A 26,931-nucleotide genomic window follows, 5' to 3' on the forward strand; every position below is an offset into this window, starting at 1 on the left:
GCCCCATTTTCATTTTTTTATTGCCGCTTCATCCAGGAATTTTATTATTATTATTATTATCATTATTATTATTTTTTTTTTTGAAAACAGTGCCCATTTGCTGGGGCGCAACCTTTTTCTGCACGTAACCTTTCACAGAGATCGTACTCAATTTCAGAATTAAAATGAAGGAGTTTTGAAGGAGTACTAATGGGCTGTCATTTAATGATGTTTCACTTTTTTTCAACATATTTGACCGCCGTCCCTCCTTGTCACAAAGTGTCACACTTCACATAACTCCTCCTCTTGTCAGTAATATTTTTTATAGACATATTGTCACAATAACTGATGTCACCCTCTCTGTTCCCCTTATCACAATTTCATAAACCACCCGTCTCCCCCTCAAGGCATGACATCATTTGTGGATGACCCTTTTTACAATATCACATCTGTGATTTACTAAACAATTATTTTTTTAACACGCTCGCTTAATATAGTACATCAACGTATGTATTTATAAATATTTAAATAATCAGACAGCCTGACTTTTGCTGCTGAGAGTGTGGTCAAGAAAAACAATAATCATAAAACTTGAAAAAATAGCCAAGCACCATTTAAGCACGTTTTACTTCACTTGGGAAAACGTCTTAGTTAACTAATATTTTCACCTACAACTTTTATGACTTCTATGATCAATATGTAAATCACACCTTTATGAAACAAATATACAAATTGACATTAAAATTGCCCTAATACAATCACCCTTGTGATGAAGTTAAGTTGTCGATTGAAATATTTTAAGCTATTGTCATAGAAGAAGATTATGTAGTCTTGAAGTAAGAAAGGAGTTAAAACCAAAATGAAGGAGTTTGAAGAGCGCTTCAAAAGAATTTCCTAAATGAAGGAGTATAGTTTTGAAGGAGCTTACGAACCCTGCTTTCAGCGTAGTGCCAAAAGATTTGTTTAGCACAGTGTGCCATCTTGTTTTCACTAAAATCAATATCTTGGATAAAATGACGGCTCAAAATGAAAATTTTGTTACCGAACAAAATTTTAAGTGTTTCCTGACCACTTGCTGCTTTTGAATTTTCTAGTCTACCTTCCCATATAGTGTTCCCAGAAAACCCTCATTTTTTCAAATGCCTCTAAAATCTGTTAAACGAAAAAGTGGAAGCTCTCCTTTTCAGAAAACGTGGTACTAATCAACAGTAAAAAAAAATTCAAATTGAAGGTTTTGAGAAGAAAAAAAAATGATTTGATTTTTTTTTCTTCAAAAGGCTGTGTAAATTAAACTGAAACATTTTTCAAAACGTTGCACATCTTTTCAAACAGAAAAAAAAAAACCATATTAAATAAACTAAACTGGAGCAAAATGCGTTGTACCATTCCTAAAATAAAGAACTTTAAAGATTTTGTCAAAAATTGCAAGGGAGAAATGATGCCACAGGTCACCATCTTTAGCGACCTGTATCTCAGCCCAATAAATTTTTGAACAAAACCAAAATATACCTAGATCTTACTTTTCCATGAGTTTTAACATATATTACATTCAAAATATTTCAAGAGGATCAATGTTCCACCCTGGATGAATTGACATGGATTCTACCATATGTATTTAACAATTTTACCTATTTCATATTTAGCTAGAAATTTATCATGTATTTACCTTTAACAATTTTTAGACAAAATAGCCATTTTTAAGTATTTACCCAGGGCTTGGGTAAATAGCTGGGTAAATACCCAAAAAATATTCACCTACCCACTGGGAATTTACCCAATAAACATCATTACAAAATCTCTTAAGTTACTTAAATACTAAAATCATATAACAGTTATCAAATAAACGATTTATTAAAAATTTATTAAAATTTCTTTGAAATATTTACATAGTATATACATAAATAATTGCAACATATATGTATACAATAGAAAACTGTTAGCTGTTAGCCCTTGATATTAACATTTTCTCTTCATAATAAATTTTTCTGATAACAAAATAAACTTTTGTCATTCCATAAAGGGTCTTACAGCTCATTAATAAAAGGAGTTGGATTGATATTAGGTCATTCCAAGTACGAGACTGGAGAAGAACAATCATCTGAGAAATGATCAAAAGTATTTGTGTAATCCAAAGGCATCTGAAAACTACACTAGGATTTTTGAAGACAGCCTAAAAATATAGAAACAAAGAATGAAAATGTATAGAATATACTGCAAAGAATAAACAATAATTTGAAATTGTATATCCCATTTATTTTTTAAAATCAAACTTCAAATTTTTTTATGGTCAGAAATTACTATTAACAGAAGTTTCACATCAAACTTTTGAGAACTTACATAGAATCTAGATTGTGCAGCATGTCCTGGTTCAGCAGCATTTGAAATGCCTTCAGCTTTGAATAGCTCTTTGGAATGTTTTACTAATGCTCCTTGATTAAACATGGAAGATTCTGACCATCTGAGAATAATGTTAAAAAAAAGTCATTTTCAATTTTTAACTTAAGTTAGTAAATAATTCACTGTTAAATATTGTTTATTTCAAGCAATGGAATAATATATTGTGATATAATTTAAAAGCATATTCAAATTCCCTACTTCATTTGCATGTGACTTTGGGGAAAATTCTCAAAAAATTATATATTTTCACAAAATTAAAGCAAACATTTTTTTAAAAGAGCAAATGACGAACTCAAAAGATGCTACTAGTGACACTCCTACTTGAAGGAGATTACGTATATAAAGTTTAAAAAACTTTAAAGCTCATAAGGTTTCAGAAAATAAAAATCTGATCCTAAACTTTCTGAAAACTTGATTGGAACTGAATTTCTCCATATTGTACAAAACTCTCCTCAGAAGCAGGGGCATGCAGAGGGGGGGGGACACCTGTTGGCCCGGGTCTGAAGGGGGCCCAATATTTTTAAAATTAGGCGTAAAATACAGGGGTAAACAATATGGAGGGGGCAAGGAAAAGTCATTTCTGACAGGCCCTGAAATTTCTGTGCACACCCCAGCTCAGAAGTAATTCGAAACAATCTCAGTTCTGTAAAACTCCACTCCAAACTCAGTCAAAACGTTGGGAGGGAGGTTAAAAAACAAAGCAACAGTCTGAAACGCATTTTTATTGAGATTTAATATGCAATCCCCAGTTGCAATAAAAATCATGCCTTTCTCTAATGCAAAATAGGGTGTAAACAGCTGCAAACTAATTCAAGAGCAGGAATGCTTCTAGTGCTTCAATTAAAAAACTCTAAACATTTATCAATTGAAAAAAACAATTAGAAACATTATAGCGAATACCAAACACATACACTGCTAGCATTTTCTTATTTTTAATTACTTCGAAGACATAAATATTTTTTTCCAAGGACATCTCAAGAACTTTTGACTGTTTACGGCTTTGCACTCCACATTCCAGGGTCTCCCGTGCCTATCCATATTTGTGGTTTAACCGGTTGGATGGGACTCTGACGATAGTTCTGATTTTTTTTATCCAGACCAAAAGTCAAGCAATACCTGGTCCAACACCCCCAAAAGTATTGATTCACTCAGAGGACTTTTAGGCCCTAACATATTTAACATGCTCCAGTCACCATTAACAAACACAGTGGATCTTTGACCAGCTGGGATCGATATCGCTTTGAAGTGAATCATAACGTACTGTAATCAAGCTCACTGCTTTTATTTTTTCTTCTGAAAGGAAGAACTTAAATTATCATAAAAAAGATACAAATGCAGTTTGCTAAATACAAAAAATGGCTAGGTTTTTATGGCTGGAGCCATAAAAACATTATAATGAATCTAAAAGAAGGCGTGATATGCAACTGAGACAAAATTATACATTTCTTTTCAATTGAAATTTGTGTCATATACATCTCAGTTGGAATTTGTATGTTTTAGTTCCCATCCCAATTTTGTATCACATACTACTGCAGTATAAGCACCAGAACACATCAAAAACAAGTTAAAATCTAACAAAAAAAAAAAAAAATCCTTTGAAATAATATTTTTTGTTAAAAATAAATAATAATAATTTTAAAAAATTTCATGTTTATACTTTCAAAGTTTAGTATTTTCTTTAAAAACTATTAACTATCAATAGTTTGGTAATAGCTTAAATGTGGGGAAAAAATGAATTGAAATAAAGAAATAAAGGAATTACTAAAATAACAAATTTAGTATAGCACATATTGAAATAACTTCAACTTTCACAAAATACTTGAAACATTTTGAGAATGCAAAGGGATTGAAATCTTAAACACTGTTTGGCAATTTTGGGTGAAGCATTTATTTACATTCCTTTCAAATTCAGAAAGAGTCCTCTTTTTGGCAAAATAAACTATTTTTGGCACAGATTTGACACTACTGCAAACTTCAGGGGGGGAAAAATCCAATAAAATATGCATTTAAAAAAATTAGAAATATCAGAACAAAATTTCTAAAAATCTGGACAAATCACAAAAATATTTTCAATCAGAAATATAAACTTTGATGTACATATGAGGCAGTGAGAAGCAAAAGGATGTAAGCGGGCATTTTCAAGTTTTGAATAAAGCGCATTTAAAGATAACATCCTAGGTAGGCTTTTATTGAATTTCTTTTCTAAATCATACTATACAGCAGCAACTACCAGGGCTACTAGTACCATCTCTTGCCCCAAGACAGAGGAGAGGTTCACCTACCATGTGTACTGGTTATCTTCAAATTTTTAATTTTGCTTTTTACATACATTTTTTCACTGCCTCATGTATACAATGCTAGTGTTTGGAAAAATTATTTGTGAAAGAAAAAAAAGGAAATTATTAAATTATAAAAAAAAAATACCAATTAAATACTAATTGAATTGATTGAAGCCATAAGTATTGAAATGCTGACATAGATTTCAAGATATGTATGTTAAAAAATGGTTTTAGAGAAAATAGTCAAAGAGGAAATGCTATTAAATAAGATCTAATGACAATGAAGACCAAAATTTAAAGGTGAATATTAAACAGAAATCTTCTTACGTGCTATAAGGGACGTGCACATTTTTTATTTCAACTTTCTGCCACCTTCCCAAGTGCAAAGCAGCTTTATGCAACACGTCACAGTAGCGAGATGGAAAACAATGAGAAGCATACAATGTAAAACAGCTTACAGCAACAAATATTGCATGTTGAGCAGCCCACCTGACTTCATAATACAGAGTATTCTAAAAATAAAAGCAAAAATAATTAATTTTCCTTTTTTTAAATTGATTAAAAATTTAGCTTGCTGAGGTATTTCATAAATGTGTATTAATGTAAAATTTATGTATCATTATTGTAATAATATAATACTGAATAATTATTTTAAAAAATGATATAAATTTTTAAAAAAATAACTTAACACGAAAAAATTCTTAGCTACATACATTTTTTCCCATTTAAGACAGAACAAAGAAATTGCTAATCATAACAGTAAAACAATAGTATAATCATAACAGTAAAACAATAGTACAATCTCATATTAAAAACTACTGACTACACTTCATCTTACATCAGTTCTTCAAAAAGACATTTAATTTCTCTTCTGACTAAATGCAGGGGTGCCCACAGTCAGGTCCAGACAGCGGCATTGAAATTTTTAGAAAGGGAGGACTTTAGAGGGCTTACAATTCTCATTTGAGGAGGGGGACGGCACCATAGCAACTGAGAGGGAGGGCATCATCATCCTTGATGGTGAGGCACTCTTTTTAAATGCAAAAATAAATGATTGAAATTTAACCAAACAGCCATACTATTAGTGACAGCATAGGTGGCTGGCTAACCAAAAAAGTGTGGGGTCAAAGGAGGTGCCAGGGGGGGGGGAGGGGGCAGGTTAAATAGGCGGTGCCCCTACAGCTGACTTTTTTTATGAACAGAAGTTTAATGTTATTATCAATAAAATGACCCTCCAAAAAATTCAGGATGCGACCTCAAAATTGGGATGGATGGCCACAGCAAATTCCTTTTTTTTTTTTTGAAATTTAAAACTCTGTTTTAATTTATATGAAACAGTAACTTAAGAAAAATATAAAACCAAAACTTATTAAGTCAACTCTTTGTTCTTTAAACATGTGAATTGATCAATTTTATCATTTTTTTTAATCTATCATTAATTTTGAACTTAAGAAAGTGCAAGGGCAAAGCCTCTTGACTTTTAAAAATGAAGGAGCAAGTTTCCCCCTCCCTCCCCAAAACCCAGCCACTTATGAGTGACAGCTTGTGCAGTTAGCTTGTCATTTAAAATTGGCAAGTGATACATTCTTTAGAGTCGTCCTCACCTAACTGTGTGTCTCAAAAATATAAATAATTTTCTTTCCTTCTAAAGACACTTTAGGACATCAAAGGAATTCATGCTAAATTTTAAGTTAAGATCTCTATGTTGTTGATGCACAACTTTTGGGTGCACATTCATAAGTTGCTGAGCATAGTAAAAAAAAAGTTTAGGTTAATTTTATTAAATTAATAATTAGCTGTGTGTGACTGAAGTCAAACACCTATATCAATATTTATGCTTGATTTCAAAACTGAAATTTAAATTCTCACTTAGATTTCCTTTCATTTTCATATTTTTAAAAATCATTGCCATTATGGTTGTGTTTCATGCAAAATTCAAAAGGACAATCTAAGTCTCTAAATTTCAAATAAAATAAGGTTTTCACGCTTTTTCCTAAAACTATTTCACAAAGCCTTAATATTTAGAAAATGACGAGGGGGGGGGGGGAAGAAGAAAAAAAAAACTTTCATGACAAGATCATGATCAGAATTGCAACATCAGATCGATCAAATCTGAGTTGTTTAGTTGTGTTTAAAATCATTTGTGCCCACTATATTCAATATTGATGTAGCATGCTAACCCCCCCCCCCCCCACCCATAAACTGGGTTTCCTTTCCCACACATTCCTAACACATTAAACTCGGTTACTACAGGCTTAGGATTGAGAATTGAAACCTCTCAGGGCTAAATAGTTATAAATCAATTTTCCATTTCAAATTTCAAAAGTTTCTATTAGCTGTTGTGTATTAACAACTCTTTAACGATGTCACAGTTAAATTTTAAAGCTTAGATTAGAAGTAAACGTGAAATACATTGAGATTTTGACAAAAGTAAGCAAACAGTTGAATAGATTTTAGCATTTCGCTAAAGCCGTTTTTTTCTGATTTGAGTTATCTCGCCCAAGAGCTTTTGCCCTCTGCTTAAATCTCGTCAAGTTGCCCGTGCGTGAGCAGAGAGTTGTTACAGCTCATAAATGTACAACTTCAAGATTTTCAGAGTTCCTATACCAAAATGGAAATCAAAATAAAACACCCTACTTTTTCTCCAACTAGAGTGCTTTCTTTAAGTTCTTGGTAAATCATGAGATTTTCCTACTTTGTGTATTATTGGGATTTATACCTGGCTATTGGTGATCCCAGTAACAAGATGGAAAATGCAATATAAGTTTTAATGAAATTTAAAAGCTAGGACAACAGCGTAAATGAATATTAAGAACAAAAAAGCAAAATTTAAGCTTAATGCAAGATTGAAATGAAAGGATTTGAGAACCATCTACAGTGGTTTTGTGGAGTGGTCCAATATTGGGTTCAGAAATTATTTTTAAAAAAACATACCTAAGGTTTGTGTTTGTATTTTTATAATTTAAAGTCAAACTCTGAGTACTAAGAACTTTTTCCCCCATATCCACACATATGTGATTATAATGTTAAATTAAGAAAATATAATAATAGAAATGATTGAATACTATTAAAATTTTTAAGTTAGTTTCAAAACTTCAAATTGTTATTAAAAATTACTATAATGCAAGAAAGAGGACCATAAAAAAATAAAAACATGAGTTTGCAAATATTTTGACAGGTAAGATGGGTGTTTATGCAATTGCTCGAAAATTCTCAGTTAATGAATTTTGGAGAGAGATGTGAAGCAAATCATCTTCTTTGTTGTCAAAATAATAAAGAATTGTAGTTCAAAATTAAGCACTTTAAAGGGCCCTTTGTAACACAATTAAAATAAAGCGCTTTGGATTTTCGAGGATCCATGGGAACTCTGACAAAGACATTATTTTCACTTGCGAAAAACTTTAAAATCTAGCTTAGATGCAAACTCTCCGACTTGGTGTGCATGTTTCAAACAAGCAATGATGAAAAATTTTAAGCTTTCACTCAGACCACATTGAACATTTATCAAAGTATGACAGGAAATATAGCAGTTTATTTCATAAAACATAAGAATTTAACTGATCAGTTCATGTATAAGCAGAACTTTGCTCCTTGCTATGTAGTAGGGGAACATGGGACAAAGTGAAATGGTGAAATATTTACTTTGCTTTTAACTCCACGTATCTGTTATTAATTTAACTATGTAGTACCATATGTAGTCTGTTCCAGTCAGGAAAAGAATACCGCCGAGGATTAAAGCATTTGGCAATACGGGCAATTCAAAAAAATTGATACTCATATTGTAATATTTTGTTGTAAGTCAAAAATTATTTTTTTTCTATAAAATGATAAAGTTCTGGTTAATAACATTTTAAATATTAATTGAGACCTCCTAATACTCAATGCAGTATTAATTTAGTTAATATTAAGCTTTTTTATATTTTAAATAAATAGGGAAGTTTTCGATTTTTCAATTTTATTTTTATACGATAGAGTAACATGTATGAACATCATAGGCGAAAAAATTTTTGTGATACGATAGGTAGTTTTTTTTAAATTAATTTTTAAAGTTCAAGCTCTTGTGACGTCAAATGGCATAGGAAGTGACGTCATCCCGAGGGGAGAAGCGAATGTCACGCATTCGACTTCGAAGACGAAACGTAAAAGGCTTTCTCCTCGCATTTAACTCCTCGCGTTTCTGGAACATTAAACCTCTCATCCTCTCGAAAATATTCAAATATCTCATTGATATTATTTGAGGAAGATTATTAGATTGTGCTTTAACGAATCCGGCCTCCATAGTGTGTTCAAAAGGATTATTGAATTTCTAAAAAATAAAAATATCAGCGCGCTCAAAATGTCCCTAGCGAAAACGAGGGATCTTCGGCGGAAGGCTGCCCATTCGCGCCCTGTGACGTAGGCTCGTGACGTTTCAGAAGAGCGCACTTTCGCGCGTGGATTTTTAAAAATTCATTAAAAATCAACCACGGTGTTTTAAAATTCGGCGATGGTGAATTTTCTAGTTTTGAGGGTCAATTAACAATAACCAATAGCCAAAATATGAACATTTAATAGGTTGCAACTTCCCTATTGTACAATTAGTCAAGTACACACGGGGCAAAGTTAAATAGTTTGTTTCATTTACTCACTCAATCATTTAATACAGATGACTTACGTTTTCTTTTTTTATTTATTCATTTACATTCCTTCATTTAGTAATTCACTTATTTATTAATTCATGCACTTATTTTCCAATTCATTCATTCTTTAACTCGCTCATTTATTTTTCTTCATATTTTAATTGATTTATTGCTTCATTATCTTTTTATTTATTCATTCAACCATTTATTTACTGATTCTTTTGATCAAAAATATGTTTTATAATCGAATAGAAAATATTTCATTAGAAAAATATTTCATTTTTCACTTTGCCCCATGAAAAATAAAAGTTAAAATTTTCCAACTTTTTTTTGAAGACTCAAATTTACTGCCAAAAATAAAAAGTACTGTTTCAACGCATGTTTTATTATAAAAAATACAATGTTCTTGCTTTATGTACTGCAATTTTCAAAACAAATTTCGATTCGTTTATTTAAAAAAAAAAAAAAATCAGTCATCTTAACCATTTCACTTTGCCCCACATTCTCCTACTACAAATCACAAACACACATAAATGCTTTGAATATTTACCTGAACAAAGTAGCAAGGTAGAAAAGCTGTATGATAGACCACAAGCAAAGAATTAAAGATCACTTGTTTCAATCTTGCATTGAAGTCATTTTTAAAAAACTCAACCTCATCCCTGATGGTTTCGGCAGACATCGAGCAGACATGGGCAATGGTTGTAATATTTTTGCCATTTGATGGGTTTTTACTTCTGGCACCAGTATTACGTTCATGTGTGGGTGACTTCAATTCTAAAAACTTGTAGATAGTTGGACCGAATGCAACCAGATACACAGCTGCACTGGAAATAAAAAAAAATTATATAAGATATAAACAAATAAGGAAATTAAAATAAAAATTGCAACAAATATATAATTTAGACTATAACATTAACATATTCACACTATTATATGCAAGATGGGAAATTGTATTCAAGACATATATCTAAAAAGCAGATATTTATACAGAATAACTTTGTTACTGTGAAAGATTGAAATTGCAGAATGTTAACTTTCTTCGGTGATTTACCAGAAATATCCAGCCTTTGCTGATGTCTTTCGTATGTAAATGTTGACATTAACTGTCTAATGTCAATATTTATCAGATTTCCAACTTTCATAGCAAAATAACAGTGACATAGCATAAAAAATAAATAAATTTAAAAAAAAGGAGTGATGTGGTTAGTTTTAGTCCTTTTATACAGTCAAAAAAGAAATTTTCTGAGTTTTGGATAGCAATTTATCTTCAAATCTCATCCCTTGGATAAGTCAGTTATAATATACAATATACAGTGGTTTGAGGTCAAAATGTCGCCGGTCCAAAATGTCGCTGGGCCAAAATGTCGCTTGTCCAAAATGTCGGCAGGCCAAAATGTCGGCAGGCCAAAATGTCGCCGGCCCAAAATGTCGCCGGGCCGAAATGTCGGCGGTCCAAAATGTCGCCTGTCCAAAATGTCGCCGGGTCAAAATATTGCCGATCCAAAATGTCGCCTGTTCAAAATGTCGCCGATCCAAAATGTCGCCGGGCCAAAATGTCGTAGAACCAAAATTCGCTCACTCAGTTGCTAAGAAAAATGCAAATGTACAAAAATGCTGTTTAACACCAAATTTTCAGAATAAATGATTACTGCCTTTAATGAATGTCTCCGTTAAAAATGGGACTGGACTAACTGAGTTTCTTGATAAATTCTAAAAAGATTATTCCGTTTTGATTCGCAACTCTCGGCTGTTTTTCAGCAAACAAATAGAATACAAGCGTTACGTTATCTTATTTCTAGTGACTCGCTATCTACCAACTGTAAAACGTTCTGACGGCAATCAGTTCTGACGTTCGATAAATTATTTTAAACTTTTCTTCAAGAATAGTGTGCGTTTGTATGTGACCGATTTTTTGGGGCCATTCTACGTCAAAACCTATAGTAAGAATTCGAACGATACCCGCAAGTACCCATATATGATTTAGGGCTGCGTGGTTTTTTTGCGTCAATTCGTTCAAGATAGTGGAGTAACTGAACGTTTTCATCGATATGCGTGACTGTCATTGCTTAAAAAATGATGAACGGAATCAAATAAAATGTTAGGAAGCAGCAGGGGGACAGATTTTAGGGCCAATAACACCAGAGGGTGGAGCAATCGAATGTTTTTTTTTTCCTTTCTTTTTTATTATCTGTGACTGATATATCTCAAAAAGTAATACAGTAGACACTCGTTTTCAGCAGGTTTATTTTCAGGGTTCATACACTTTTGGTTAAAAAAAGTTCCCTGACTTTTCCAGGTTTTCCAGGTTGTTTTTTAGAAAATTCCAGGTTACTCGCTTCATTCAAAATTTAAGTTTAAATAGTAATATTTTCAAAATAATTAAAATTGTTTAAAGTAGCAATGCAGAAGAACTGAAACTTCTCCCCTTAAATTTAAAAAAAAAAAAGGATTTTTTTTTCCTTTGTTTTCTCTGTCAAAATTTTAAGTTTTCTTTAAACATTTTGTTCAAAATTGTTTTAATTTGTTTACTATTTGTTGAAAACAGAGTACTTTCAACTTATTTTAGCGTTTCTTTGATGTCACGCGTAATATTATAGCGTTTTGCTGTAGTCCTGCAGCAACCTTTTAGCATCCGCTTTTGGTTTACAATACTTTTTATTTTCTTATAAGTAGGTTACACAAAACATATTGAGCAAAATGCAAAGCTAAATTTCAGTATAAATATGGTTAACTTGTTGCATCAATCGGCATACCATGTAATGCATAGTAACAAAAATCAACATCCGCCGATCATAGGCCAATGCCAATAATCTTTTTTTTTTTTTTTTTTCACATATTAAAGGACGCTTACATTAAAATTTCAAATTTTCTTTTCCAGAAAGTAATAGTTAATTTTCAAAAATTCATAACTTTTTGCACATTTAATGTTATTTTCAATGTTACTCATTGATATAAACATCTAATTCTGTTTCTGGAAGTTTAAGTCTACTTCCATTGTGCAAACGATCAAATATGGCGACAAAGTGAAAATTTTAAAATAATAAGTAGATTTTTGGATTTGTAGTATAAAAGTAGTAATAAATAATTAATAATCCTTAAAAAGCTACAATAAAAGCAAAATAGTCAGTATTTAGCACATAAGAGTCTAAATCAATTAAAACAAAAAATGTTATGAAGATTAAATTTTGCATTTTTCCAGAAAATGATTACAAATTATCCGGAAAAAAAGGCACAATTTGTGTTGTTTTCGTTTGCATTGCAATTAACATCCAATGCCGTTTTCGGGAACTTAGGCACTTAAAAAGTCTTGTGTACTTCCATCTTGGGAATGACCAAATATGGCGGCTATGCCCAAAAATAAAAAATAGCTTTTTTAATTTGTCGCATGAAGACAATTAAAAAATAATAAATCTTCATGAAACTACAATTCATTGAAAAGTTTTTATCACATTTGCGTCCGAGGCAGTGAGGATAAGATTAAGTTTTAAGAACAAAATTTTTCATTTCTCAAGAAAATTATTTTAAATAACTATAGAAAAACAATTTGTGGACCATTTTTTGTTATTTTCATCAGTTTTCAATTAAAGAAAACATCCAATTCTGCTTTGTTTTTAGAAACTTAGGCATTTTAGGGTCGTATCTACTTCCATCTTGTGAATGACCAAAGATGGCGACTACGTTTCACACGTAGCTGAAATGATTTTCGATCAAAAAAAAAAAAAAAAACGATTTTCCCCGATCGACCCTCCCATCTACAGGTTGTGCTTCCGAAGCAGTAAATTGTCTTCTCTCCTTTTGAGTTTGTGCATAATTGCTGTTCACCTGATTTTTTTCCCCTTGGGAACTACTGAGAGCCAAAAATGGCGGCTGCTGAAGATTTTTTGGGTCGCCACTTTTTTCATTGCTATAAAATTGTTACAATTTTTTTTAAATACATCGATAAAAATGAAGATTAGATCTCATAAAACCAAATTCCCTGGGGAAAAAATTGGGAAAAGAAAAATTTTGGGGACACATTTGGAAAATTCCCTGACATTTTTGACTATGTCATTTTAAATGATAATTTTAAGTTTTCCCGAAGCGTACGAACCCTGAACCGAATAGAATGTTGTGGCAACCCATCTATAACTTTAGGCAGTAGAAAGAAATGCGTTCCCCTCACTGACTCCATGCAAGAAAATCTTCGCTCTTTTGGCGCATTTTTCGTTGTGAAAAAAACGTTCATTTTTCGATTGCAGTTTTTAAGTGCCAGTCGGTTTAGATAAAAATTTACAATTTTTTTCGTGAAATCACAATAAAAACGAAGACTAGACCTCATGGTACTTAATTCCTTGGGAAAAAAAAATTTTGGAGGACAAAATTTGAAATCTCCCTGACTTTTCCCTGACATTTTTGACAGTGTCATTTTCCCTGACAATTCCCGGTTTTCCCGGAATTCCCGGAGCGTACGAACCCTGATTTTACGCGGTTTCGATTATACGCGGTTGAAGATTTGACACCTTTATTTTATTTACACAGATGAGTTTCGGTTTTACGCTGATGCGGCAATGCAAACAGGTAACATTTTCCTCTCTTTCGAAACCCAAGCTCCTATAGATTGCAGATTACTCGTAACTAACTGCATTTTGGCGTGCTAATAATTTAACTTGGGTCCTTGGAGACATTTTATGCGATTGGTTCCAGAGCTTTTTCCATCAGAAGTAAAGTGATTAAACTCACACAGTTCAGAACTCACTGGAAGAAGAGCTTTTAGGAGTGACAAAGGCGGTCAAAACCAACGAGGATACCGACTCCGGTGACACACAACCAAAAACGCTCACATTGAAAATTTTGAACCATTCGTAGACAATAGAAATAATCTTTTTTTCTGATTTGTTAGTAAAGGAAGATTTTATCAAGGAAATGACGCAAGTGGTCATGGATGTGTTAATGCTCAGCAAAGAATTAGAGGAAAAATTCTTAATGACCACCAAAAGACTATCATAGCCAGCTCTTCTTCATAAACAGAACACAAAATTCGTTTGTTTTCTTTATGCATATTATGCAAAAAATCGATATAAGTACACATTAAACTTTTTATACAATTAGTCATCACTTGAATGAAGTATTTTTTTATCTACGGAACCTAATCCCTAATTTGACACTAATATTAGGTCTCAATTTACGCGGTTTCGATTTACGCAGCATTTCCGTGGAACATAACACCTGCGTAAAACGAGGGTCTACTGTACAAGGGTTAAGACAAAATTTGGTCTACAGGTATATCTTAAAGGGCTAGTTGCTCATTTATTTTTGGCTTCAGTCATCCCAAAAGGATGGATCACCGAATAATTTTTATCGTTTTATGTGACTGCTATATCTCAAGAAGTAATGCGAGGATTCATACAAAAATGTAGTATGCAAGTGAAATTAAACGAAAACAAGACTTATTTTCGTTCTAAGTTGAGTTTCGTAATCGTTTACGTGAGTCAGTGTAATTAAATAAACAATGAAAAATATACTGAATTTAAATATGAGAGGTTGAGCAAGATATCAGTAAAATCTAAATTAGCCGTGTATTCCTCTCATTTTTGTAGCACTTTAACTAGCGTGGGTGTTAAATAAAAACTGAGTTTGCATTCTTATACAATTTGCGTAGTAAACATTCAATAATTAAAACAGCAATTTTTTCTGAGAGGGAAAAACTTATTTGTTTATTATTATTATTATCAGTATTCTTTTCTTTCTGAATTACCAAGCTATATTGAGCTGGAACTATTACTTTTTGAAACTCATTTTAAAAATAAGTCTAGGTCAAAATTGATCTGAATAATCTCATTGATATCAGTTATTTCACCCTACATTATGAAATTTTTTCTTTTCTATTTAAAATTGGAAAATGTGATTCAGCTGACAAGCGCTACTTCGCAAGCATGAAAGTATCCTCTTGAAAACCTCTAATAAAATAGCTGTTCTGAAATTGTCCCCCTTGATGTTCTATCGAATGTATAAATTTCATGAATGTTGAGAATTGAAAACATTTGTCATCGCGTAGAGTCGTTTTTCAAAAATCTGAGTGAAAGACACCTGTTTTAGCAGTTACGGGTTTCATTGATTTCAAAAGATTTGACGGTGAACATTTCGACGTAATTTCAGAATTTTACTCATAAGACATGGGAGTTTCCACGGCAATAATCTGTCATCTCTGTTAAACATTTGTTTTGCTGTCCCAAAATCCCGGTCGCAAAGGACATACAAATGTCCTCTCAGAGGAAGGTCTCGAGCAGTCTTGAACAGTTTTGATCTTACTTTAACCAACGTATATCTCACTGAAAACGTACAGTTTTTTTTTTTTTTTTTACAGTTCTTAGGGTGATGTTAAAAAATCTATGAGAAAATTAAATTTCATTAAGATACCTTTCTACTTTATTTCCACCCTGGCCCCTGATTGCGAATTTTTCCAGTGAAAGGGGAGAGGGAGGATAACGGGCATATAACCAATGCAAATTTCATAGGATTGCTATAAAAACCACTTCCACTTGTATATATAAAAAAAAAATTCAAAGTCGGGGGACATTCCGCCTGATCCCCTAAATGACTGACTTGTCGCTAAGGTAATAATCACTATTCTTTCATTCGCCTTTAGAACAGTTTAGTTTTACTTCCATACCAATTTTTTGTCTGAATCCTTGCGTTACATCTTGATCCTTTGTGTTACATCTTGAGTATTATTATTAATCAGATTAAACGAGAAAGAGAAATCCGTTGCAGCAGCCTTTCGCATGTTTACGTTTGTAATAGTATACAGAAAAACGTATCTTTTTCTGAAAACTATTAATTTTCTGGAATTAATCTGATGTTTACGAATAAAGACAGGAGAAAACGTTTGGAATTTTTGAAGGAACTTACTTTGAAAGGCAATTAATATTCTTTCGCAACTTTTATGCTGAAAAGCATCGACGTACATTTAAATTTTTCGTACCAATTGAACTAGCGAATTTTGGGCTGGCGACATATTGGGCCGGCGACATTTTGGGCCGGCGACATTTTGGGCCGGCGACATTGTGGACTGCCGACATTTTGGCCGCGACATTTTGGGCGTATACCATACAGTGTGTCCCGGTTTAACTTGCAAGACCCCTACTTTTGCAACCCATAATCCTAGTTGCATACTTACAATTGCAAAAATGGTTAAAATGAAATGCAGAATTAAGATATGAAAAGTTTCAAGCAAAAAAATTAGGGTTAAAGCTGCAAAATCTAACTTTTTCTATAGCTCCCAAATCCCTTATATTACATTTAGAAAAACCGAAAGCATGAAAAAAACAATTCGAACACAAATTTGAAATTATATTTTTGCATAGAGTGTATTTTTTAAAAATTGTACGAGATTCTGTATTCTGTTTACATGTATCATAGCATAACATTTGCATTGGTTTTCAACAGCAATGAAAAACATAAATATTTTATTTATTTACTTTGACAAAACATGTCATTCTTCTATGATCCAATCTCATCTTCTGCTTGCAGGGGTCTGTCCAGGATTTTTCACAGGGTCCGTTTTTTTGTGAAAAATCAAATAATTTTGTTTAAAAAAAAAATTCGTAAAACAAAATTTTAGAATTTAGAGATGGCACAAACTGCATCATTTAAACTTAAAGTTGAGTATTTTCCTCTTCTATGTCGAGAATATCATTCTGGAGCGTTTTTTAAGTATTTGGCGGGGGGCGGCATCACTCTCTCGAGTATCAATATTTATCTACCATTCTACATTATGTTAGATTATACTAGAAATATTTCTGTACAGTATTTAAAACAATAGTGACAAAAGAAAATTCGAACAAGGGTTCAGAAATTAACTTTTTGATCCAAGACACTCTAAAAAGCACAGAATTTCGCTTAAAACTTATAAATTCCGTGATTTTTACAAAAAAAATATATTTGTTTACTTCTTAACAAAGCGTACTAAACATCAAAAATTCGAAAAATCAGATTTCCATAGCGGATGCAAAGATATCACAATCCTCAAAGTGAAGGCATCAAAAGTATAAAAATGGCTTGTAAAATAAATACTGTTAATAAAATTATTTTAGAATTGCATTTTAGAGTCCTATGGTAAACATATTATTAATATCTGAACACAGTTGAAGCAAAAAATAAATAAAATAAAAAATAAACCATCGCTTCAGCTTCAGCATTTTAATTTTTGACTCATAAAAGAAAATGGAATTCCCCTTTAAAAACTTGAAAAAAGCGTTGTTACAAAAGTAAAGAGACTTTTCATTTATTTGCATCCTAATAAAGCAAAGTTAGCTTGAAAAAAGAATAAAATGATTCTCATATCGGATGTAAAAAGATTGATGTTTTTCAAAATGTAGGCATCTAAAGAAAAAAACTGTAATTAAAGAGTTTATTTAAAGTTAATCATCCTTGTTCGCATCGAAAAATCAAACCCATATAATTTTCTCCCAAAATAACTTAAACATCGCACCTCGCATAAAAATGCAAATATTGACAAGCTGGTAAAATGATTAGAATATTTTCTAATCAAGTCATTATAAAGGTTCAAAACCAGATGCTAAGTGGTGATAATTTTGAAGTTGGTAACCCTATCTGAAGCGATCATATTTTTTCCCCATCCTTACTATCCTTTTGCAGTTCTAAATTCATTTCGCTGATATATATTATTATTATTATTGTTTATTAAATCGTGAGCGGGGGGTGGGGGAACTGTTTACCAAAGCCTTTTCAGAAAAGTTTACAACAACACCACTGCTAATTAGCTGTGATAAAACAAACAAAAATTTAAAACCATATTTATTTTTAGCTGTTAATTTCTTTCCAAGAAACAAACAACAAGCATTATATTTATTTGGCAGTAGCAATTATTTATCACTTGCAGGAGCATTGCAAGAGTGCCGATTTTTTTTCCTGCAAAATTGGCAGATTTTGTATAAGCTGATCCCTTTAATTTGATTTCAAAAAAGGTTCAAAAATTATTGGTTTTATACACATGGAAATATGAAAATATGTGTTATTTTGCTTTCAGATTTGCTCTTTCGATAAACAATTTGAGAAAGATCTGATCTTGTTTATCAGAATTTTGTGCAGGGTCCGTTTTGGTTGATCCAGATTTTGTAAAAGGTCCGTTTTGGTTGATCGGATTTTTGTGAAGGGTCCGTTAACGGACCCAAATATACTCTGGCCAGACCCCTGCTTGGTCCCTTAAAATTTTGAACTTGAATACCTGCTTGAGTTTTGGTGGCAAACTTTCAATACTTGAACTCAGCACCTTATTTTGATCATTTTTGCAAATAGAAGTATGCATGTTAAGAGTTGTGAAAACTGAGGACTTGCAGGTTAAATGGGGACACGCTGTAGAAGTGCTGAACAATTTCATCAGAAATTTTAAAACATTTTTAAAGAAATTGCAAAAGTTCAATTTGTTACTTGAGGTTTTCTTCTTTCTTGATAACATTCTATCAGCAAGTAAAGAAAAAAAACTTCATTCAAGAGCAATAAAGCTTTGAACTAATTTCTTTTTCTGGCTATATATATCCTTATTACATATATATCTATCTGTCTTTCTTTTATTTTTAAGAATCATTATGTCTAGTTGGTTTTTTTTATTGCATGGTTTAAAAGTTTATATTAGGGATGCTTGAATAAACAAGTTGGTCGATAACCGATTGATTGGTGGTTGATAATCGGCAGAGCCGATTAATGATCATGGTGATTATTTTTAATACAATCAATTTCTCCATCAGTTTTTTTCTTTAAAGAAAATAATTATAGTTTATTTCTATGAGAGGTGATTTATTTTTTTTCATTTGCCTAATTTTCCCAAAATAATTTCAAAATTCCATCCAATTTCTTTGAGCCAATTTTCATATTACTGTAATAGAAAAAAAAACAGAAGTAATTTTAATTATTAATGTAAGGTATTTTTCATTCACTTACGGATAGCTTAACACAACTATGCTTGTGATCCCATGCTCGAGAACAACATGATAAACACAGTATATAAGCAATGGGGTCAACATTACTACTGTAGCTATTCTGATGCAAAAAGCACATGATGAGTGGGATGATGATGGTAAGCAAAAGAACAGTACCTAGAAAAAAAAATAATTTTACTGCATAGTCTAAAATCCACAAATATTTTTATACATCATATATCTATTCACCTAAATCAATCGAAGCTGATCTTAAACTCCCCCCCCCCCCCTTCGCATCATTATATTTCAAAATTTAAATTATAAGGGACTGTGCACAGGTTAAAGTTGCGACATCAATAATAAAACATACTTCCGCTAAAGATCGAATGAAGCAGTGAGATGCAAAGGTATGCAAGTGTCAAAATTAAAAATTGGGAGATAACCAGTACAAATGGTAGATAAATCTCTCATGGGCACCCATATAGGAGGGAAAGTGGGGGTTTAAGCCCTCAAAGAAATAAAAACTTCCTTGCTTTAGGTAGTTTTTTTCTTTGCTAAAATGTGAAAACATCTTTTCGCCAACCATTAATGAATAAGGCATTGAAAATGTCAAACTTTAATAACTCTAATCTGTACTGAAATCGTTTCCATTGGGAAAATATCCTGCTAAACCATAGGGAAAATATCTGAGCCCCTCCTCCGTTAAAATTTTGCATATGGGCACCCATGAAACCTCTCTTCTGTCTTGGGGCAAGAGATAGTACAAGTTGCCCTCGTAGGTGTTGCTATACAGCATGATTAAGAAAAGTTTTTAAATGAAAGCTTACCTAGAACCTCAACTTTAAACACGTTTTACTCAAAACTAGAAAATGTCCACTTACATCCCTTTGCGTCTCACTGCCTCAAATAGTGTAATCAAGAGAATGTTTTGTAAAATGTTAATAGCATTATTGAAATGCTTTCATCATTGTTGTGCTTTGAACCTGGCAACAAGTCTTTGTTAAAGTTTTACCAAGCTGTATGAAGTTTGTGGTTGCCATGGTTTCAGTTTCTTTTCTTGTAGAAAATTATTATGCAATGTATCTGTGCTGTTTCATGTTGCAGAACTATAAAATATACGTTTGAGGTAGTGAGAAGCAAAGGGGTGTAAGTGGCAAAATAAAAAATTTGGAGATAACCACAGGGGTAGAAGTGGTCAACTTTTAATACATAGGACATTTTCCACCAAAAATATAGGACAAATATAGGACATGTTTTAAGAATAATACTGATATGAAAAAATAAACAATACATAATATATATATAATCTAGATATTCTTGCATAAATTATTATCAATGCTTTCAATTAATCATACTGCATACAGCTAAAAAACCCAAATAAAAGTTATAACTTTTACTTAGAATGAGTCTGCAGTTCTTGAATGAATAGCTTCAGAAAAAAAAAGTTTATGCATATATATATATGTATTTACGTTTGAGGCCATTTTCTATGCCTTGACTGCTTACATTAATCAGACTGTGCAAAACCAATTTTTTCTCCAAGTTTCACTATTTTTTTTTTTTTTTTTGGAAGGTACATGAACCTTTTCTTTTGCCTTTGATTGATATGCATCTCTACAAGAATTTCCCATTTCTTTATGAATTTCGTATTTAGTACCTATAATAAAACATGATAAAGCGAAACTCTTTCCTTGGTAATGCATGCATAATTTATTGCTTTCCCAATTGCAGTACCTTAATCAACCTTAAAACTCTAATTATAGAGTCAATGCTTTAAGATGATCTTTCTTATGTCAGTATCTTTTTGCTTGTGAGAAAAACCTCTTTCAACTGATGCTACATCTTATGAAAGGTGCTAAAGACTTTCACTGCTAAAAAACCTAAGTATTTGCATCAAGAAAGCTGATCAATTTTTATCATTACGAAGTATTTTTCCAAAATGAATTAATTTACATCCAAGTAACATCCAATCCCCATTCTTTAAAATTCTTAACGAGATAGTAGGGCTCGACCGATGGCATTTTTTGGCCGATGGGCCGATGCCGATTGTTGGCCGATTGCCGATGGCCGATGGCCGATGCCGTTGGCCGATGGAAAAAAAAAATCAAACAAAAATAAATTGATAAGATTGTCAGGGATTTAAAGGATCATTGATTCATTTCACTTTACTTCCTTTCTACGAATAAAGAAATGTAATCACAAAAAAGAAAAAAATCAAATTTCGACCTAAATTTCTATTTTACTATCACCAAATTTATACTTCACAAGTTTTTTCGGCACATCTGTATATACATATGTACCTAAGAACATATAGATAACCAAATATCCATTTTGAACGCCTCCTCAGTTAATTATCGCAAATTCTCTTGTGATGTCTTCATACGCGTAAACTTGCGTCACTCAAAAACGTTATGAAATAGTAAATTGAAAACTCATACGTACGTAGTATGATCTAACAGTTCGAGGTCAAGTTGTATAAAACCTTACCCTGAATAGTTCACATTACCGAAGCATATATCTATCTACAAAATAGTCACCTTGAACGATTATGCACTTCTGCCAACGTTCGTATAGCTTTTAGAAGCACTCCTGGAAGACATTTTTCGCAAATTCCTGTAAGGCCTTTTGCGCTGCTGCTTTAACTTCATCGTGGGGAAGAAGGCGACTTTCATGTTGAGGATGCACGGTTCGATTGGTCAATACTCTGATATGACAAACAAATAACATAACATTTCGTCGGACTTAGCTCCGTGTGACTTTTAACTGTTCCCAGCAAGAAAATATTTGCATAGACGCCGCTTTTTTCCGTCAGGAGAAGATGAAGCTGCATCATAGAAGGTAGCGAAAAATGACTTCCAATAGTGTTTCCAAAAGTTATATGAACACTGGAAGAAGTACATAGTCCCTTAAGGCGACCTTTTGAAGGTGGATGTGCTTCGGTAATGTGAACTATTCTGGGTAAGATTTTATACAGCTTGTCCCCGAACTTTTGCATTGTAATACGTACAATCTGCATAGGGTGTAGTTATGCTTCTCCTTTTTTTACTGCTGTATGATGAAAGAGAAAGAACAATAGCCAAAAAAAGAAGGAAGAAAAACAAAGACACTGTTTAATAACCAATTGATTTGTTTTTTTTTAATTGAGCATATAACTAAGATTTCAGTAATGTTGTAATAATGTATGGATTTAGGTACACTAAACATAGTTTTAAAAAAATTAAATTACGTTGTTTATTCATTCAAAAAAAAATAATAATAATAATAAGAATAGAACTATGAAACCGTCAACAAATTACGCAATTAAAGTGGAAAGATTGCACGTAGACATTTTTTAGTCATCAAATTAAACAAAAAAGGTAACAGATAAATTACAATATTAAATCAAAACAGGAATATTTTTATACTTATTTAAAATTAATGAATAGAAAAGTTTGCATTTTTCATAAAAGCTATAACAGTGACATACATTTTGCTGAAAAAAAATAGCCATGAAAAGAGCAAGGTTCTTAAAACACAGGTACAATAAACAAACTCAATATTTACACCAAGTTAATAACTGAATACATATACTACTTGATCTGATGTTTGCACACATAGTATTGAACAATTTGATTGTTTAATCTTTTATGAAGCTTTACAAACAAGTTCAAATTAAATTTTTCAATTTAACAATAATTTTCTGAAATTTGAAAAATTGCATAATAGAAAATCCTTGAAACTTTTCTATAAAAAACGAAAATAACTTATTCATTGATTTTATATAAATACATAAAAATAGTTACTTACAACAGAAAAAAAAATCAATCGCTATTAAAGATGCAAAAAAGATGGCAATTTACGAAATATAGATGAAACAAGTATGAGAAATACGCAAAATGACATTTCTTGACCAAAATAAATAATTGCTAAATATTTAAGAAATGCTTGAAACGACAAGGTAGGGTTAGGGGGGTCATCCTCAGATTTTGGAGTAAATCACACTTCGTCCCCAACCTCTGCCTCATTTTTTTAAGTACAGAACAGCTATCACCAACGCCTCGGAAGAGTTTCTGAATCTACTTCAGCACTTCCGAAAAAAAAAAAAAATCAAAATTCCCTTTGATTTCCGAATTATGTCGCCATTCAAAACGTCTTTAATCAATTTCTTACATTAATGCCCTAAATTCTTTCTAAACAATAGATAAAGTTTGAAAAAAAAAAAAAAAAACTCCAATTTTATGAATGGTGCTAGTTTTAAACAACTCATAAGTGCAACTAGAGTTTAATTTCAGAAATTGAGGGAGTGGGAGGAGGGGCACGCAAGTGTTCTTGGAAATTCAAAAAATAGTCGTAAAAATAGAGTTCAAAATAATCATATAAACATTAAGCAGAAAACCCTTTCAAAACCCTGAGTTTGTTTTGACGTACAATGGCGGATTTAAAATATAGCAAATGTTGCAATTGCGCGAGAGGCCCTATAACCATAGGGCCACCGAAGGAGTTACAAAAATGCGAATGATAAATGTTTTGCAACTTCTGTGATCCTTAAAATGCATTTCGACGGGCCCCAAACTTGTAACTCCGCCGAAACGATGCAGAAAAGACTGCATCACTGTGATTCATATTACAAATATCGAAAAATTAAAAATTACCGTTGGTTCAATGGGAATCTAATAAAATGACACAAAAATCGGTTTCGCCATCTCATATTTGTTTCCATAGTCTCCAATTCGGCAATATATCACCAAATGATCGTCAGTCTGAGACGCTATATTAGTTTTGCATTGAAATAAGTAATTAATAGCCACAAAAAATGAGTAAACAGGCTTTTCAGAACACCTGATCGAAAACAAAAAGGGAAGTGCACAACTGGAACTTCCGCAGACCCCACATACGAAACTTTAACGTTCTACAGATTATCATTTTTGAGTTATGACTTATGACAGATACATACGTACACCCTGCTGCAAGAAACAACGCAATAATTAACTTCTTTGGTACCTGAATGTAGTATTAAAAACTCTTCTAGGGATGACTAAAAATAGAAATTCATACTGAAATTTTAGTAAATAATTTTATATGAAAACAACAACTCCATTTACTTTGTATTAAAAAGTAAAACAGCAAAGATCCTTTTTTTTTTTTCAAAAACATCGGCCAATTCCATCGGCTTTTCGATGTTTTTTAAGGCCGATGGGCCGATGTTTCCCGCAAGTTAGCATCGGCCGCCGATGGCTAAATTGTTGAACCATCGGCCAGGCCGATGCATCGGTCGAGTCCTACGAGATAGTGACATATTCAATGGAAGGATCCTGTAAAAATTTTATTTCTTTTTTTAAATTTCTGAAAAGCCTTTTTTAATAACCAATTCTGCTAAAAATATTGTGTTCAAATAAAAAATTGAAGTTCAAATTTTGAATCCAGGCAAGGTTAAATTATCTTTTTTATTTTATTTATTTTTATTTATTTATTGTTTTGTTTTATTATTATTATTATTTTTTTTTTTGGCATTATTACCTACATTTAAATATTTCAAATAGACCCTTTTTTTTAACATTACTAGCGGCTGAATCTTCCCACATTTTGTTGTTAGTGAAAATTCATTGGCAAAGTGCTTCATCAATAGTTTGGAGAGCTTGTCATAAAATATAGACCATTGAAGCTTTCTCTTAAAATAAATTGAAAATTTTGTCAAAAATACTCTACAAAATTTAAAGAGACAGGTGCTGGCAGAGATTCCAAAAAAAAAAAAAAATTTGTAAACAAGCATCTTGTTTTTAAGCAGTCTTTAATTAGCGAATCAAGTGACTAAAAGGCTTTTCAATGGTAATTTTCTACAATTTTTTTATAACAAACTATAAGAATACAGGAAATAAAGGACAATTTCAAAAATATAGGAAATATAGGACACGTTTGATGCTTTTTTTTGAAAATATAGGATATATAAGACTACTCATACCCCTGTAACCAGTACACATGGTAGGTGAACCCCTCACATGTTATGTAGAAAGAATGGTACTAGTAATCCTGGTAGTTGCTGCTATACAGCATGATTTAGAAGAAAAAAAATCAATGAAAGCCTACCTAGGAAGTCATCTTTATTCTCGTTTTACTCAAAACTTGAAAATGTCCACTTACATCCCTTTGCTTCTCACTGCCTCATTTGTTGTGTGTGAATTGTATCTTTATATTCATTGCTAAACACGACAATCATAAATCCATTTCTGTAGTATACATAGTAGCAGCAATTGATTTAAATCAATGATTTTTTTTAAAAATCACTTGATTTAAATCATGGATTTAATCCATGATTTAAATTCACAAACCCTGCATAGTAGAGACTGGAGATGTGCTACAAATGTTCAAAATAACAAAATTAATGGCATTGATAAATCAACCAAAACACATGGTACTTTTTTACATGTTACTTTACATAATAAAATCTAATGAATGTTTTTCATGCTAGATATGAATTCACAGCCTGTACATTTATTTATTTATAACAAAGATTTTTGAACTGTCAAACAAAAGTTAATAATAACCAAATTATTTTTTTAACATTTCAAATTGAGTAATACAAAGGAAGAAATAATATTGATGTAAATGTTTAAAATACAAAATACTGAATCAACAATACATATTTAAATTAATAGATTTATAATCTCTTTTAATTTTCCACTGGATAACATAAAATAGGGAGCAAGTTATTTAAAAATTAATTTGAATCAGTTAGTGAATTTTGTAATGTTTTTCAAACTAGATAACACATCCACTCACACACAAGAAAAGAAACAAAAGAAAAACATGATTATAAAAATTGGTTATCATCATGGCTGGTTGGTTGGAAAGGCAAAACATTTAATGACTAAAAATATTTATAGTGATTTGAAATACTAGTAACATTATAGTAAATATCTAAAGTAAAATCATACTTTTTTCAAATCAAAGCCATATTAAGAGAGGAGGAGGAACAATAATATTGATTCTTAAATACATTAGAGGAAAACAAATTAAACTCGAGTATATATTTGTAGAAATCTTTATAGCACTTAATACAGTGCAGAACCTTTTATCCGGGAACCGAAAAACCGGGAAACCAGAAAACCGGCAACCTCTTGCCGATTTTCCCGCCATTTTTTTAAAATACGCATTTTCGGCAATTTCTGAAAAACTAAGCTTTTTTTTTTTTTTTGAAATACCTAAAAGAAAATGAGCGGTTTCTTAATAAATACCATATTACTCATCTATAACTCAGGAAAATGTTTACAAAAATGAACTTCAAACGGTTGTCTTTAACGCAGGGAAAATTTTCCGGAATATTTTCTTGAACTAAAACGTACACACGTAAATCTGAAATTTTTGTGTTTTATTTTAACTGAAAACTAAAGAAATGAATATTGTCACATTATAATGCAATATTTAATTGAATGGCCTTTAATTAAAACCTTTTAGAGCGCAATGAGGTCGCAAAAGCGCGTGAAACACCACGATTTCTTGAATTTTTCGGATAGTTGATGGAATCTAGAAATCGTTAAACGCAAGACTGTAATAAAGCTGCAGGAACTCATAAATTAAATTTCAATTGGTATTAACTTAATGCAAAAGCAATAGTTATCAATAATCGCTAACGCCAAACCTTTACAAAAAAGTTAAAAAAAAAAAAAAAAAACGCGTTCATGAAAACAAATTCTCTCATACACTATAGTAGAAGAATCGCGCATTTACGTTCAAAAACTTGTTTCTTGCCCTTCCCTTCAT

At 31.8% G+C, this 26,931-nt stretch overlaps 1 protein-coding gene across 1 annotated transcript in view; it reads right to left on the reverse strand.

Annotated features, from left to right (window-relative positions):
* Nucleotides 1–1,837: 1,837 nt before the first annotated feature.
* LOC129224040 (transmembrane protein 39A-like) overlaps nucleotides 1,838–26,931 on the reverse strand; it is a 36,755-nt gene continuing 11,661 nt past the window's right edge. Inside the window, exons 4-8 of the mRNA XM_054858437.1 lie at nucleotides 19,217–19,371; nucleotides 9,825–10,101; nucleotides 4,983–5,167; nucleotides 2,317–2,437; nucleotides 1,838–2,149 (exon numbers count right to left, since the gene is read on the reverse strand). Coding sequence (XP_054714412.1) covers nucleotides 1,916–2,149; nucleotides 2,317–2,437; nucleotides 4,983–5,167; nucleotides 9,825–10,101; nucleotides 19,217–19,371 — 972 coding nt within the window. The 3' untranslated portion in view covers nucleotides 1,838–1,915. The remainder of the gene's footprint in view (nucleotides 2,150–2,316; nucleotides 2,438–4,982; nucleotides 5,168–9,824; nucleotides 10,102–19,216; nucleotides 19,372–26,931) is intronic.

This window comes from Uloborus diversus, chromosome 6 (assembly GCF_026930045.1).
Source record: "Uloborus diversus isolate 005 chromosome 6, Udiv.v.3.1, whole genome shotgun sequence".
Taxonomy (NCBI): Eukaryota; Metazoa; Arthropoda; class Arachnida; order Araneae; family Uloboridae; genus Uloborus; species Uloborus diversus.